Source organism: Anabrus simplex, chromosome 12 (genome assembly GCF_040414725.1).
Source record: "Anabrus simplex isolate iqAnaSimp1 chromosome 12, ASM4041472v1, whole genome shotgun sequence".
Lineage (NCBI taxonomy): Eukaryota > Metazoa > Arthropoda > Insecta > Orthoptera > Tettigoniidae > Anabrus > Anabrus simplex.
The window spans coordinates 99,740,428-99,758,059 of NC_090276.1; the positions used below are offsets into that span (position 1 = coordinate 99,740,428).

Genomic DNA, 17,632 nt, shown 5'->3' on the forward strand with positions numbered 1-17,632 from the left:
CAGTTTTGGCAGCATACACTGCATTTTTTTCGGTTGATGAGGTTGGTGGAAACAGTTCTTGATAGTTTTGGTAATGACCCGTTTCCACACTTTTGTAATGCATCTTATTGCATCTATCAGTGTAATAGAATAATCCTACCTTTTCTTGATGCATTCTATCATTTTCAACAATATCAGTTTACGATAGTGGTTTTTCAGACTCCTAATGTGCTTGTTGTATTTGCAGGAAGAAAAACAAGCTTAATGTTGTCCAGACCTGAGATTACAAGGTGCGGTGGACATTTGTCAGCAAGAACCACGATTTTTCTTTTCTGAATTCCAAACCCCCGATTTCAATGCCTCATTTCACCTTCTAACAATTCGGAAGTTACCCAGGATTTTTTGATATGCCAATCACAAACGGTTTTCTCTTCTCATCTCTGCCTGCATTAGCACAAACCAGAACTGTTATTCGCTCTTTAGAAAACTTTCCACCAACACATTTTTTACCTTTGAATTTCAGAGTTCTGTCCGGTGTCAATCTAAAGGAAATGTCAGTCTCGTCTACATTAAAGATGTCACAATTGGCATATCTTTCACACACATTAGACCACATTGTAGTAAACCATTCTTGGGTTGTTTCGGCACTCACACTATACGCTTCACCGCTCACTTTGCCAAAACTAATGTTGTGATGCTGCTTGAATCTGTCAATCCAGCCAATGCTACACACAAATTCTTCATCTTTTAATTTCTTGGCAAATTCTCCAGCTTTCACCATAAGGAGATGTCCACCAATGGGTACATTATAGCATCTCTGTTGCTTAAACCAATTAAGCAGCGCTCCATTCAGATTTTCTAGCCACTTAATTTTTGAACCATTTTGTTCAAACACAGCATCAATTTTATCCCTGCTCTTCCAAATAATTAGGACTGTGGAATTAACAAGGACAAACGCATGGTACAGGCCACCTTTTTTAAATTCCATTCTCAATTTGCTGAATCACTTTAACATTTTCTTCCAACGTTTAAAACCTTTCTTTTAGTAGTCTTACTATGTTAAAGTGCATGCATTTAGAGGAAACTTACAGTGGAAACTGCACATAGGTACCATTAATACCACAAGTATTCAGGCCAGTTACAGCAAAGTGGGGAATCTGCCTACATTAAGCGGCCGTGGCCTTAATTAAGGTACAGCCCCAGCATTTGCCTGGTGTGAAAATGGGAAACCACGGAAAACCATTTTCAGGGCTGCCGATAGTGGGATTCGAACCTACTATCTCCCGGATGCAAGCTCACAGCCGCGCGCCTCTATGCGCACGGCCAATTCACCTGGTAACAACACATTTCTTAACAGGAATGTGACCATACTACAGAAACCATGACATTATATATGAGAGAGAATGCTATCTAGTGGACACCAGTGAACTAAGTGGCACAGGGCCTCTAAATAGCTAGAAGCGGACTGCCGTGGTCCAAAGTAATGTAGTCATAATTCCCTAATGATCAGCTGCATACAACATACCTTTCTAATCTGTGAGTTCCACCAAAGCTGCCAAGAATTACAAACAAACCCCGCATTTGAAAAATCTCCAGCATACGCAGGTCTACAGGTAAGAATATCCAGGTCCCGGAACTTTATAGAAGAATTGGAATAACAACCATTATAAACCATCAATTTGTTCTTCAGCCTGATGGTTTTGATTTCCTAAAAGCACCACTTTAAGCGGGTAAATGCTACTGTACGAACATTTATAACAAACACCACAGATTTTCACAAGATTATTTTTACCTTGTAATTTTATTCTTTTGTGGACAGGAATGAAATTGAACATAAAGATAAAAATATAAGTACAAATGGCACATATGTATAGATGTACTGGGAAAAATATCACAACCACCGCTAACATCACAGTCTGTATAATTTCTTGAGCTTTGAAGACTCATTCCTCAACAAACAGAACCTCATCCACTCTGACGTCCGTCTCGGTGCAGGGGATGCTGGGGACGATCTGTTGTTGGAAAGCCAACGCCAGAGTGGCAGGTCGAGCAGACAGCCGTTTGAAACAGCGAGTTAGGAACCCATCGTAGTAGCCCTTTCCTCGACCCAGGCGATGGCCATCCCTGGTGAAGCCCAGGCCTGGCATCAACACCACATCCAGACTACCTGTAAAAGGATGCTTCCTATTATCATATTCTCCGATACTCAACTTTGTCACAAGGAGAATCCCCAACAAGATCAAACAAGTGTCAAGTCAAGTCATACATAGAACAGGAAAGAGGACACGAGGATGAGGGGAATCTCCACATCTTCAAATAGTCCTGCTTGTGCCACACCCACACCTAATTGTCTTCATATTTTATTCTCTGATTTCGATGTCATAAGTCAGTTAATTGAAAATGGTACATGTTCTCTAACTTGATGTCTACTTCTTCCCGATAAGACAGATTGCACCACATGTAATTATGAATTGCCAAAGCATTTCCTTCAATCTAAAACTTGCTTTGTACCGAGCTCGATAGCTGCAGTCGCTTAAGTGCGGCCAGTATCCAGTAATCGGGGGATAGTGGGTTCGAGTCCCACTGTCGGCAGCCTTGAAGGTGGTTTTCCGTGGTTTCCCATTTTCACACAGGCAAATGCCGGGGCTGTACCATAATTAAGGCCATGGCCGCTTCCTTCCAACTCCTAGGGCTTTCCTATCCCATCGTCACTATAAGACCTATCTGTGTCAGTGCGACGTAAAAGAAATAGAAAAAAAAACTTGCTTTGTATGCTCTCTGGCTATATGATAAGAAAAAGGCTTGTGGAGATGCAAGGCTATGAGATAATTCTCAAATCTTTTAAATGGTACTACAAAATGATTTATGATTTTCCCTACGTGACTCTCTGCTTGGATTTTTAAACCTAAGAATTTCATTTTTGTCCATATTGAACTGAGAATGGAAGATAGGAAAACTTAAAGGGTCCACCTTTTCAATACAAAAAAAGTTATAGTTTATTTATAACATGTATTTGCACTTGGAACTAGTTTCGACGCTGTTTGGCGTCATCATCAGCCAAAATGTGGGAAATAGGCCAGCATGTAGGCATTTATATTACACAAGGCGTTACATTAAACAATACACATCTTACAAGGAGATAAAAACAGGGACGAATATAGAAACAAATGAATCGTTGAGAAAGCAAAAGTTATACATATTAAAAATAACCTTAACCACACATCTTGCAGTGCGAAAGTAATCTTCTTGAATGATTCCTGAATATAAAACACACGCGCACACATTTCTGAAGAGCCAGCAGGCAGGACAAAGTAAAGTGAAACCTTAAGAGTTCTTCTGAGAAGAGTTCATCTTGAATGATTCCTGAATACAAAACACACGCGCACACATTTCTGAAGAGCCAGCAGGCAGGAAAAAGTAAAGTGAAACCTTAAGAGTTCTTCTGAGAAGAGTTCATCATTTTTTCTATGTTCCGACTAACTAATGAAGTCTTGAGTTCCTGATAAACATACACAACAGGAAATTCTCCTTCACTCTCAACAATAGCTATAAAGACCAATGGTAAATTTCATTTTAAATATTGTGCAGAGACGTGAAAGCATGATCTTGTACATGCTATAACTCCTTCATTAAACCAATTTTTTTTACACAAGGTGTTACATTAAACAATACACGGTATTTACTTTACTTTACTTTGTCCTGCCTGCTGGCTCTTCAGAAATGTGTGCGCGTGTGTTTTATATTCAGGAATCATTCAAGAAGATTACTTTCGCACTGCAAGATGTGTGGTTAAGGTTATTTTTAATATGTATAACTTTTGCTTTCTCAACGATTCATTTGTTTCTATATTCGTCCCTGTTTTTATCTCCTTGTAAGATGTGTATTGTTTAATGTAACGCCTTGTGTAATATAAATGCCTACATGCTGGCCTATTTCCCACATTTTGGCTGATGATGACGCCAAACAGCGTCGAAACTAGTTCCAAGTGCAAATACATGTTATAAATAAACTATAACTTTTTTTGTATTGAAAAGGTGGACCCTTTAAGTTTTCCTATCTTCTCTGCTTGGAGTCAACGTACATGATTACTTAATATGTTTGGATTATTATCCTTCGAACTCCAGATATTTATTTAAATTTCCTTTTCCTTGGCTTGCCACAGTTATGCTAGGTTAGTGTACTATGCGATCCCTGTTCTGTATTTTGTTCTTTATGTTTATTGTGGTTGACCTATTTACCTGTCTTCCCTTTTTCTTTTGTTTACTTGTCTTGTCTTGTCTTGCGGATATTTAGTTGGGATTCAAAAAATTCTTTCCCAGTCACAAGATCATTAATATATTACACTTATATCACCAAAAGCACACGATTACATCACTAATGCCCGATTTTAGCATGATCACACGTAGATAGATGCACTTAAAGAAGAAAAATTATATCGGGTATGAGGAGGTTCATGGAGGTATTACATTCGGTACTGAGCAGGGACACAAAGAACTCAGTAAGCTGGAATAGGAGTAACGTGTTACACTGTACAAGATCGGAAAGTAATAAAAACCTTGAGACAGTATCTACTCACCATGGACATTTAGAAGTGCCACCTCACAAACATGTCGGAACAAAAACAACTGAAAAACTAAATCATAATTACAATTTGATGTGAGTGTTATCAAGGTACTCGTTTAAAATAGTAATAATCGTAGGCGAAGGTTGGTGCAACAAAACTGAAAGTCGTGTAGGGAAAGATACTTGAACTTTGAGTGATTTCTGCATTAAAATGGTCTGGTGATGTGCATATTGGGGGCAATGAAAAAACAGGTGGTCACTATCGCCCTCAGATTCTCCACAGGAACAAGTTGGGTCGTTCGTAATGTGAAATCGAGTTAAATATACGGTACTGGGGTTAAGGCATGATTAAAACGTAGTCGGATAATATTGGTAATGTGACGTCGTGTATACGTACCATTTGCAAACCACGGCAGAGTGGGAATACTCGGTTGAATTTGATAGTAATGTTGGCCTTTCGTACGAGCAGATAATCGCCATTGTGTGCACCATGTGTGTTGAGCTGCAGTTTTGATATGTGGAAAGAAGTCAGGAATCGGAATTTTGATTTGTAATATATTCGCGGTATCTGCACTAGCGTCTTTCGCTGCTATATCGGTCATATCGTTGCCTACGTGCCGATTATGCCCTTTAATCCATATTAGCGTTATAACAAAACCGGATGTTTCAAGTCGAAATAGAAGAGACTTGACTTCGTAGACATATGTATTTGTATGAGGGGCGAGTGAATGCAGAGCTTGTAAAACACTTTGAGAATCGCTGAATATATTTATTTTTTTGGATTGCAACTGTTGAACATATACGAGGGCTTGGTATATGGCATATAATTCTGCTGTAAAAATAGTTAAATTATTAGGTAACGGATATTTAAAGTTAATGAGTAGTTGTGGATCGTAAAATGCTGCTCCGACTCCAGTATTGGATTTTGACCCATCGGTAAATAGGTGGTAATCTGGTGTAGTTATGGGACTTTTAAATTTCTTATGAGCATATAATGTAGGATAAGGTGCAGACATTGATTGGTTTGATGCATCAGAAGGGGCAATGATAATAGAAGGACGGAATGTTTGCATATCATAGTGGTATGAATACATATTAACACGTGGTGTACGAAATATAGTCTCAGTAAGATGGTGGATTTCAGCATAAGCCATATATATGGCGGGATACCGATGATTGGGAGGAGGACGCTGTTGATAATATTCATATACTAATTGTAATTTAGGGACAATAAGGGAGTTCGTTCTACTAATATGTTTAAGTAGGAATTTTTGGGAAAGTTTTATCCTGCGAATGTACAGTGGTTCTTCCGTAGTTTCTACTAATAAAGCGTTAGTTGGTGTTGTGCGGAGCGCACCCACACTTTTGTTTACTTGATACATATTCATTCCTGCATAGGGACGAAAGGTAACACTGATCGCGCGCGCGCATGTGTGTGTGTGGATGGATGGATTCTTTTATATTTGAGATCTGTTCACATCCTCTTTGACTGCAACTTCTGGCTTGAACCCATGTTGTAATGCTGTACAATTCATTTTTGCCATTTCATGTGATATGAATATATTTCATAGCTTATGTATTGTTTGGTTCTGGTTATTGTTGTGACTGGATGAGCTTTGCCTATGTAGCAGCCACCAAGATAATCTGATCTGTACTCGTGGATCAAGCTCATCCATCGACTGACTTTTATCATGCTGTTACGGTCATTATCGTAACGTACATTTTATTCTACTTTGCACATTTGTCTCTATGTGTATATGTGCATGTGCCTTATGAACGTTTGCCTTTAGCTTTATTATTTGATTCTTATCATCTTTGACTCATGTTTATTTTGCTTTGATAACTATGGCAGCGCCCTTTTATCCTCCTGATGTTCTATAATTATTCTTTTCTGCCCGCTTTACTTTAATTTCTGAGAGTTTCCGATTTTTTGGAAATTGTTGGATGCTTTTTTTTTGTTGGGTTGTTGGCTTACTTTTGTTTTTACCTGGAGCGGCGTCAATGTTTCTTCTTTAAAAGCCGCTATATTATTGTCGTAGGTACGACATCGTAATTGGTGTAAAACCTTCAATTAATATATTTTAATTATAGTTTATTTAGTGCTAAATTATCTTTTATCAAGTGTTAAACATGACTAGTATATGGTTTCTCTGTAAATATGTAGTGTAAAATTGTATAACCTAAAAATCTACAGAGTTGAAAACTGTAGAAAATTCCAATAATGTTCTTATATTAGACTTATTGTAATATATTTGGTATATCTGAAGGGTTCCGGAAACTTACAGAAAGGTTTTATTATCCAGATACATGTAGAGACATTACGAATGTTGTAGATATTTCCATGTACATTTTAAATATCGAAAGAACATTCGAGTACCCATTCGACTAGCTGGTCGATTGATGTTTCGAGCTGTCAGTCAGTGAAGGCAGTTCTCAGTTCAATAAGTTCGCAGATCTTGGTTCTTGGGACTCAGTCAAGTGATGGGCTGGGAGTGACTGTTGGGCTCCGAGGTGGAGTCAGATCATTGGACTCGAGTGAGTGAGTGAGTGAGTGAGGTGGGGAATTCAAGAGAGAGTATGTTATAGTGCGCGCGTCAGTGTTGTTGATATCTGTACTTGTCAGAATCGACTTCAGGGTACTCCGCTATTGCTAGGGGCTTTACGTCGCACCGACACAGATAGGTCTTATGGCGACGATGGGATAGGAAAGGCCTAGGAGTTGGAAGGAAGCGGCCGTGGCCTTAATTAAGGTACAGCCCCAGCATTTGCCTGGTGTGAAAATGGGAAACCACGGAAAACCATTTTCAGGGCTGCCGATAGTGGGATTCGAACCTACTATCTCCCGGATGCAAGCTCACAGCCGCGCGCCTCTACGCGCACGGCCAACTCGCCCGGTACTCCGCTATTGAGTGTTGTATATAGTGTCATTTGCTACAGTGTAAAATTGTGTGTTGTGACGTACAGTGTAAATAAAGTAATTTGTATAAGGAAGTGAACGTGTTCTCGTGTGATATTTATTCACGTCAAATAAAATCGCAATGTAGAACGATATTATCTCTAATTGATGAAATGTTTTGCAACAAACCTTATGTACCACTGTCTGGTATTAACTAAACCAAATGGAATTGCCCTTCCCTATGCCTCTGTTGAATAAGATAAATGCAAGAATTTTATGAGATGGTTATTAAAGAGGCAAAAAACTCGTATGTATTTTAGAATACTTCAAAGACTATGCATGAGAGTAACTGTTTCCCTTGTATCTCCTCTTTGTTTATTTTGTGCTCATCTTTTATTTGTTCAGGCAACCTTATGATAATAAATCCTATTTATCTTAACCTGATCTCTGTTTTGGGTTCACGCCTTTTATACTTTTATTCATTAGTGTAAGATGCCTGAATTCAGCTCCTGGCTGTCTATAGCCAGTTTTGACCAGTCCAAGATATTTCGTTAGTAGCTGAGGTGAGTAGGTAGATGCTCAACAATTCCAGTTCTTCTGAGCCCCTGAAGAACTGATTTCTGCTTCCCAGCCTCATCAAGGGGGTGGGCATCAACTCTCATTGCGGATATAACAGGATAGAGATGAAACTCAATAATAAATTTCGGTGTTAAGCCAGGCGGCCCTTTTAGTTTCAGTCCGCAATCAGAGATAGTGCCACAATGAGCAGTGTGTCTAATACCTTACTATTATTATCAACAGATAGCACAGAGAAGTAACTTCCACCTTGTGATGCACATCTGGTTATGCTCTCCCCTATCCAATCACCCCATTCACCTACTATGACAATTATACTACTATTTCCATTTCCAATACATTATAATTCATATGTTTTTATTTTCAAGCACTTACTGTGTTGTAACCCTAGCTCATATGGCATAATACTGTATGTTATTGAGAACATAACATCAACCATAACCTTTCACCACAAAGTAGCTTTACCTTTAAATGAATGACGGACACGTCAACACAAAGCTGAATAATACATCCATTCAAAAGCAAGACAGCAGAGCACAGCATACACAAGATGTGGGTATCACATCAGTATCAAAGTACCACATGCAAATAAAAATAGCATTAATAGAACCATCCAGCTTCAAGCCCCTGAGGTGTGCTCAAACAGGAAATACAGGATTTCAGGGCAACTAGCGAAGATATATTCCTAATAAACAAGCATAAGGAACAAAGCTTTACAGCACAGACACAAATAGCATCATGGCAACTGCTGCTTAGAATTGCGTAAAGTCAGATTCAATGCAAACTGGCAATATTATATCCACAATCCTTGATGTTATATGACTAATTCTTTGACAGAAATTAGACTTTGAGCCAAACAGCCTCTAATTTTAAAATTAATTACTAAAATCCCCCATTTCATGCCTACTTGCCTCCATCGACAGAACCTGCCTACAACTATCTACACGCTGTGAATAACCTCCAGTGCGATCTAAAGAAGAAAAAAAAAGGGACTGGGCTACTTGAAGGCAGCTACAGATTAGAACAATTACACAAACACAAACGATTACAGGAGATATCCAGTTACTGAAATAACAGCAGCTCGGTAATACTCGGGTAAACTAGGTTAACACTAGACGTGCGCTGTGTTACTCGCTAGCAATCACAGCATTGAGTGGTTAACGCATATTTTTATAGTCACAGAAGTTCAAACAGCAGCTTAAGGCTTATTTTTATCATAACAATACTCGACAATACTCGGGGGAACTCGGTTAATAATAAGCAGTGCAGTGCCTTTCACACTACTGGTATTCACTTGATAACACATATTTTTATCGTGTTTACCCCACAAAATTCATTAAATCTCAGCCACAGACGCCCAAGAGAGTTTTGGTTTACTCGGTCTGCAATCTAGTGGTCGTAGAGTAAAATGAAATGTCGAAATTGACGAGCAGGCAGCCAGATGGCATCAAACTGAAATGTCAGCACATGGTAGCTGAGGCCATACGATTATTATTATTATTATTATTATTATTATTATTATTATTATTATTATTATTATTATTATTATTATTATTATTATTATTATTATCATCATCATCATCACATAAGTTTGAACAGCAGCTCAATAATACTTGGGTGAACTCGACTAACAAAAGCAAATTTCTGCTTCCCAGCCTCATCAAGGGGGTGGGCATCAACTCACCATTCAGTTACACTTAGGCCACCTCAATCGCACTGTCTTCTCGTTGGCGTTGTTGAAGTCCACATATCGCAGCTAGGTGGTTCAATCGATGGCCACCACCTTCCCATGGGGGATCCGCTGGGTCTGGCTGACGGTGTCCCTGTTCTCCGTAGTAATGATCCGCAGGTCCTTGCGAAGCAGTCGACACTCCACTGACTTTCCCCTTGGTCGTGCCTTTGTGTTCTGTCAGGGCCCACGAGCCTTCGTAGTCCGCCGGTGTGATGCACGTCGTGGACTTGGCCCTGTTGAGTCTCCTCTTTTTCCGGCATATGATTTTGTGCCGGGACTAGTGTCCTGGTTATTTGAGAGGCATTGAGAGGCTAATGCTTATTTTTTATCATGACAGAAGTTTGAACAGCAGTATGAAAATACCCATATGAGCTCGGTTAACAGCAGCCTTACTCACTAGCCGTAACCAGTATTAAGTTAACAACAGTTACTTTTTATCATGACAGAAGTTCTAACAGCAGTTCAACAATACTCCAGTGAACTCGATTAACACCAGCAGCATGTGGACTTACTCCCAGCAGTAACCAGTATTGAGTTGTTAAAGAATACTTTTTATCATGGCAGAAGTTCGAAGAGCAGCTCAACAATACTCAGGTGATCTCGGTTAACAGCGGCCATACTCGCTACCAGTAACCAGTATTGTGTTGCTAATGCTTATTTTCTTATCATGATGAAAGTTCGAACAGCTCCTCAACAATATTTCGGTGAACTCGTTTAACAGCGGCATAATTCACTAGCAGTTACCAGTATTGAGTTGTTGAAGGTTAATTTTTATCGCAGCTCGACAGTACTTGAGAGAACTTGGTTAACAGCGGCCTTACGCTCTACCAGTAACCAGTATGCAGTTGTTAACGCTTATTTCTTTATCATGGCAGAAGTTCGAACAGCAGCTCGACAATACTCAGGTGAAGTGTGTTAACACCACCAGCACGCGGACTTACACACTAGCATTAACCAGTATTGAGTTGTTGAAGGTTATTTTTTATCACGATGGAAGTTTGAACAACAGCTCAAAAATACTCGGCTGAACTCGGTTAACAACGGCCTTCCTCGCTGCCTGTAACCAGTATTGTGTTGATAACGGTCATAATTTTCGTGCCAGAATCTTGAACAGCAGATTGACAATACTCAGGTGAAACCAGTTGACAGTGGAAGAACGTGGACTTACGGCCTAGCAGGAACCACTATTGAGTTGTTAACGCTTATATTTTATTGTGGCAGAAGCTCAAACAGCAGATACCTGCACAAAATCAGTTAACAGTGGCAGCACATGGATGTACTCACTTCCAGTAACCGGTATTGAGTTGTTAACGCTTATTTTTTATCGTGACAGATGTTTTTTTTTTTTTTTTTTTTTGCTAGGGGTTTTACGTCGCGCTGACACAGATAGGTCTTATGGCGATGATGGAATAGGAAAGGCCTAGGAGTTGGAAGGAAGCGGCCGTGGCCTTAATTAAGGTACAGCCCCAGCATTTGCCTGGTGTGAAAATGGGAAACCACGGAAAACCATTTTCAGGGCTGCCGATAGTGGGATTCGAACCTACTATCTCCCGGATGCAAGCTCACAGCCGCGCGCCTCTACGCGCACGGCCAACTCGCCCGGTGACAGATGTTCTAATTGCAGCTCATCAATAATCAGGTAAACTCGGTTAACAACCACCATACTTGCTACCAGTACCATGTACAATACAATGCAATACAATGGATTTATTTTGTCTGGCAAGATTCCGTCTAACCAGAAAATACAGTTTCTACATGTGCAAAATTGAAATAAATACACTTACAATTGAAACATCTTGCAACTACTAAACAATACAATAATATGATTTAAAAAAAAGGAAAAAATTGGAGAATGATGATGACGAAGATGATTATTTACACAATTATGACATGACTAGCTATTCTATTATCCTTGGTAATAACAGTGGGATTATATAAAGTCTGTAGTTTGAGGAAGGCTAAATCTACAATATTTCTATAGCATTACTTAGTAGGTATCGGTGACAAAGTTGCCTAAAACTAGCAGGTGAGGCTCCTCTGACAGAGACGGGTAGTGCATTCCATTGTCGTGCCGAAGAAATAACAAATGAGTTTGTGTATCGTGTGGTGCGGTGAGGTGGAATAGATAAGAGTGTATCAGATTTTGACCGTGTTCCAAAACTGTGATTGGATGAGAGGTGGTGAAATTGACTGTACAAGTAGGGAGGTGAGCATGAGGAGAGTATTCGACGAAGAAGGCTTAAAGCATGAAGATTACGGTGCTGTTTGAGTTTTAGCCAACCAAGTTCATCGTAGGCAGGTGTAACATGGTCAAAGTAACGTAGCCTTACATCTGATATGTTTCGATATTTTTGACATGCTCTATTGGCGAAAAATATCTAATTCCCTCCATGGGAATTTAGAATTTTCCATTTGGAATTGCTAGGCGGGCAATAATTCCATTGTGGAGATTTATCTCCCGTATGCAGTTATCAGACTTTGCCTCTTATAAGGGCTTCTGATAAGTTCACCTGCATACACCCCAGCATCAGTGGGTAGGGTCTGACACATTCCACTCTGATGAGTATAGTGTCAGACCTAAGACGAAATGATGATTAATAGAGCAAACGCCTGAAAAGCCTTACATCTGATATGTTTGACATTTTTGACATGCTCTATTGAGGAAAAATATCTAATTCCCTCCATGGGAATTTAGAATATTTGAGTGAACTCAGTTAACAGCGGCCTTGCTCACTAGCAGCAACCAGTATTGAGTTGTTTACGCTTATTTTTATCATCACAGTAGCCAGGGAGTACTCGGGTGAACTCAGTTAGCACTGTCAGTGTGCAATCATACTCACTAACAGTAACCAGTATTGAGTTGGTGATGCCTATTTTCATCGTCAAGAAAGTTTGAACAGTAGGTCAAGAATATTCGGGTGAACTCAGTTAACACTGGGAGTTCGTGGCCTTACTCACTACCAGTAAATAGTGTTGAGTTGTTGATGCTTATTTTTATCTTCACATACATTCGAACAGCAGCTGGACAATACTTGGGGGAACTCAGTTAACGAGGTTAGCGTAACCGCCTCTATTAATCAGTATTGTATTGATTTGTTACCGTGAGTTTATATTGTCACAGAAATTATGAAGAAGGCAAAGATGAGCACAATGTGGTCATATTTGTTCATGACAGACAGCGAATGTGCAAAATGTTCTATGTATGGGATGAAGTACTCTTACAAGGCTTCTAGATCGAATATTTATAAAAACTAGCACGTGGAAAAGGTTTGCTCAATAATTAATTTAAAAATAGCAGTGGTACAGAAGACAAAAAGGGACAGGATAAGGAATGAAAGAATAAGGGAGGAAGCTGGTGTGTACCCATCCCTGAATGAAAAAGTGACAAGGGCTCATTTGAAATGGTTTGGCCATGTCAAACGATTGGACGATGGAAGTACAGCAAAACAATGGCTACACACAGTCGTGGCCGGAAAACGACCGGTAGGAAGACCTAGGAAGAGATGGCTAGACCAAGTGAAAGAGGACATAGGAACAAGAGGAGTCAGCTGGGATGTCGTCTTGAGAGAAGAGTGGTACATGGACAGACAGAAGTGGAGAGTGCTCGTAAACCACACCCGGGCAACTGGAGTGGAAAACTGATGATGATGATGATGATGATGATGATGATGATGATGAGTGGCAGCAGTCTATATAGGTATTATAAATAATCCAATTTTGTGTAAAGAAATAATTTTGTGTAATATTTTGAGCTCATACAGTTTAATTTAAGCAAGCAAGGTAAAGGGGAGCAATTGCAAAAATGTCCTATGGGTTTTGTCTCCTTCACTCTCTTTGCTCATTGCTGCGGTATCCAATTCTGGCATCTGTCAGAAACCTACAACAATTTTATTATTATTGTTATAGTTGTACTTGTCTTACGTTGCAGCGACACAGATTGTGGTGGTGGTAATTATTGTTTTAAGAGGAAATACAACTAGCCAACCATCCTCTATATAAAACCAATCAGAGAGATAAGAAGGAACTGATCCAACACTTTGAAAAATGAAGGTATCGGCCATAAAAACACAAGGGCTATGAAGGGCGTGAAAATGAAAGACAATGCTCTAATACCATTAGGGTCTGAGAAGAACAAGAGTTGACCAAGAGAGGTCAGATAGGATAGATGAAAGTGAGGAGCCTGGCACAAGTAAGCATTGCAACAATGGAATAGGAGAGGGATAGGCGTGGGAAGGAAGCGACCGTGGTCTTAATTAATTTAATCTCATTAACTCCTCTGATTAGCTTGACGTCAGGAAGGGTATCCAGTCATAAAAACTGGCTACGAATCTCCATCTCACCTCAAACCTGATCCTGTAGAGAAACCGGACTAGGGTCGGACATACGGTTATTAAGCTTGTGTTTTGCATTCATTTACAGTACGGGATCTACTCTTATATTATTTAGGGTAAAATTTGCTTGTAATTTAAAATTATTGTTAAAATATACATTTCCTACTCAATTCTTACCTCAGCTTTTCTCTCAATAGTTATTTAAATGTCTCTTTGAAATTCATTTTAGAGTACAGTAATATGTTATTTTTGTAGGGTAATTGTTTTTTTAATCTAATTTATAAAGTTTTGTTCCTTTTTAAAGTGATCGACTTAATATATTTCTCTGTGGATATCGATTGTCCAATGGAGAGGAAATTAAGAACTTAGCCTACTTGCGTCTTATCTTCCAGACATTACAGACAGGAACTGGTATAACCATGTACATGGTGGTTGGTAAATAACTTAACAAGTATCTTTAACCAGTATGCGTTTGGAGCTAGTAATGATTACAGGAGATACCCAGTTACTGAATAAAAGGGGATTGCCAATACTTGTTGTACTCAGCTAACGAGAGCAGCATGTGGTCGTACATGCTACCAGTAACTGCCTCGAGAAATCGGTATTTTACTAACCAGTACTGGTTCGTAAACATGTATTCAAGATGGCCGTGAGCAACGAACATGCAAAACTTTATAGCTCAGCTGAAAAAGAAATCAAAAACATATTTGAAGTTCTAAATAGTGACAAACGACTGGATAAGAAGTGGAAAGAAAATATTACTAACTCCGTGAGTAGGTATAGTTAAATCAGTATTAGCAAACTTTCATGAGGAATTGATCAAACTGGAGAACACCTTAACCTCCAAACCAGATCAACACGAACAACAGATCAACGAACACGAACAGCCGCTTTATTCTGACACAGTATCTCGCACTCATATTCCGGCGTCATATTAATAAACAAAACATTAAGAAGACTAGAAATGTGGTATTCATCTCACCAAAGAACAAAGACACGATAAAGAACTCCGAACAGACTTTACACCTATTGCAAGCTACAACTAAATCCAGTTCTTTAAATAAAGTGAAGAAAACTAGAAATGGAGTGTTATTCGAATTAAGGAATCATGATGAACGCATGAACCTAGTCAGTCGCATTCAAGAAACTTCCCCGGACCTGACGGCTATAATACCAAAACACAAAAATCCTAGACTCATCATTCATGGTATTGAACCGGACTTTCTGGAGGAGGACCTTGTGGACGCCATTAAAAACCAGAACCCGTGCATAAATCAGTGCCTACTAGATCGTACGCAAGTCTTGGAGAAAAGATTTGTGAAGAAAGCTTGGAGCGGCGACAGCCAGTATGCAGTGATAGAAGTGACGCCTAAGATCTACCATGCCGTGATGAAAGAAGAGAAGCTATATATTGGCTACCAAAGGTGCAATGTTAAAGACTATTTCCCTGTCATACGTTGTCACTCATGTTGCGGTTATGGCCATTTTGCAGCAGACTGTAATTCGCAAAGATGCCCAATCTGTTCAGATGAAAGGGAAAGAAGTTCTATGATTTTTGTTGTACACATCGTCTTCATATACTAAATGATGGAACTAGGCCAACCTATCGCCGTGTTAACTCCGAGAGCTTCATTGATATCACCACCTGCAGTGCTAGGCTCTTTCCATTTGTTTCTGATTGGATTAACAAAGACCCAGCGACTGATCATGGGCTAATTAAAACCGAAATTAGCGATACAAGATGTCCTTGGTTATTTCTGCAAACGTTTATTGTACATGTAAATTCAAAACTCAAAATGTGAAGTGGCTCCATTTTGAATTATCTGCCAAACGAGTTCTCCAAAATTCAATTGAGAAATTGGAGGCTATCTCGACTGTACAAGAGTTAAACAGCTTTACGCAAGATATCACACAACATATTGTAAATCTGTGCAACACCCACCTTCCTAAACAGTCACACAACCACCCAAAGAACTACTGGTGGACACCTCAACTTACAGCACTCCAAAATCGCTTCTTAGCAGCTCAGAGAAGATACAAAAGATGCACATGTGACACTCTCAAGCTTGCATATGAAGCCTCGTACAAAAGTATCAGAGAACTATATAGAAAGACAATCGTGCAAACTAAATTAAATAGCTGGAAACAATTCTTCTCCTCGGAATCAACTAGAAATCCCTAGGGGAAAATTTAAAAAGTATGTCGAAAAACAGGTAACCTCAACACTACTCTGCATACTATTGACACTGGCAGTGGATTCACAACAACACCATTAGAAACTGCAAATGCCCTAGCAGAGACATTTTTTCCTAGAGATGATGCTGATAAGAAAGGCAGACTGCACTTCGAAAGGAAACCATGCTTGCACCAGAAACAGAAGATGAAAAGCCTTTTAGCATGAAAGAAGTTAATCATGTGATCTCAAAGTTAGATGATAAGAGAGCCCCAGGAATTGATGCCATATCTGCAAATATTGTGAAACATATTCACAGTGCCTGTCCTGACTTTCTCCTGAAACTGTTCAATAAATGTTTAGAACTTTGTGTTTTTCCAGACTGTTGGAAGGAGACCACGATAAATGTGATCCCTAAACACGGAAAGCAAAATAAATATACAGCCAATTGTCTATGCCCAATAAGCCTACTCCCTGTGTTAGGAAAAGTCTTAGAGAAACTCATAATTAATGGAGTGATGTTTAACTTCGTGATGAAGAACAGTTTACATGAAAACCAATTTGGGTTTATGCCATCAAAATCTATGGAGGATGCAGTACATAAGGTGACACAGTGGATGAAATCTGTCTACGATTGCAAAGAATTCGGACTACTAGAATCATTAGATATCTCCGGTGCTTTCAACTTTGTTTGGTGGCCTAAAGTGTTGCATCAGCTGAAAGTGAAGGGTTGTCCAAAAAACATTTATAGGCTAATGCAAAATTACTTCACAAATAGAAAAGTGTACCTGACCATTTGTGGCACAACTGTGACAAGAAACGTAGATCGAGGATGCCCACAAGGCTCTGCTTGTAGCCCGGGTCTCTGGAACATACTCTATGATGATATTCTTCAACAGAAGCTTCCCAATAATTGTTCGCTAACTGCTTACGCAGATGTTGCATTACTACTAGTTAGGGGTAGAACAGAAAATACATTAACATCTGCAGCAAATGAAGCACTCGACATACTTCTAAGGTGGGGACAGAACAACAAATTGAAATTCAATGCATCTAAGATTGTTGCTATGCTAGTCACCAAGAAAAGGAAATTTGAGACACCGGTGGTTAAACTCTTCTTTTTAATTCTCAATCCTAAGATTGGTTGGCAGCAATTCGTCTTCTCCACTCTTCTCTGTAATCCGCTAATCTCTTCATTTCCACATATGAACCTGTTCCTACGTCATCTCTGATTTAGACGGCCAAAAATTATATATTGTAGATAGCATGACATATCTAGGAATAATCTTAGACAGCAAACTTTTATTTAGACTGCACTTTCAACATTTGGAAACCAAAGCAGCCAAATTGTATAAGTGCCTGACAATGGTAGCACGACCCAC

The 17,632-nt window shown here is 39.3% G+C and overlaps 1 protein-coding gene across 3 annotated transcripts in view; it reads right to left on the reverse strand.

Moving 5' to 3' along the window:
- Positions 1–1,756: 1,756 nt before the first annotated feature.
- The window catches only part of LOC136884087 (5-formyltetrahydrofolate cyclo-ligase), a 108,442-nt gene continuing 92,566 nt past the window's right edge, over positions 1,757–17,632 (reverse strand). For all 3 annotated transcript variants that reach the window (XM_067156115.2, XM_067156116.2, XM_068229786.1), the window contains exon 5: positions 1,757–2,146. In XM_067156115.2, coding sequence (XP_067012216.2) covers positions 1,923–2,146 — 224 coding nt within the window. In that variant the 3' untranslated portion in view covers positions 1,757–1,922. The remainder of the gene's footprint in view (positions 2,147–17,632) is intronic.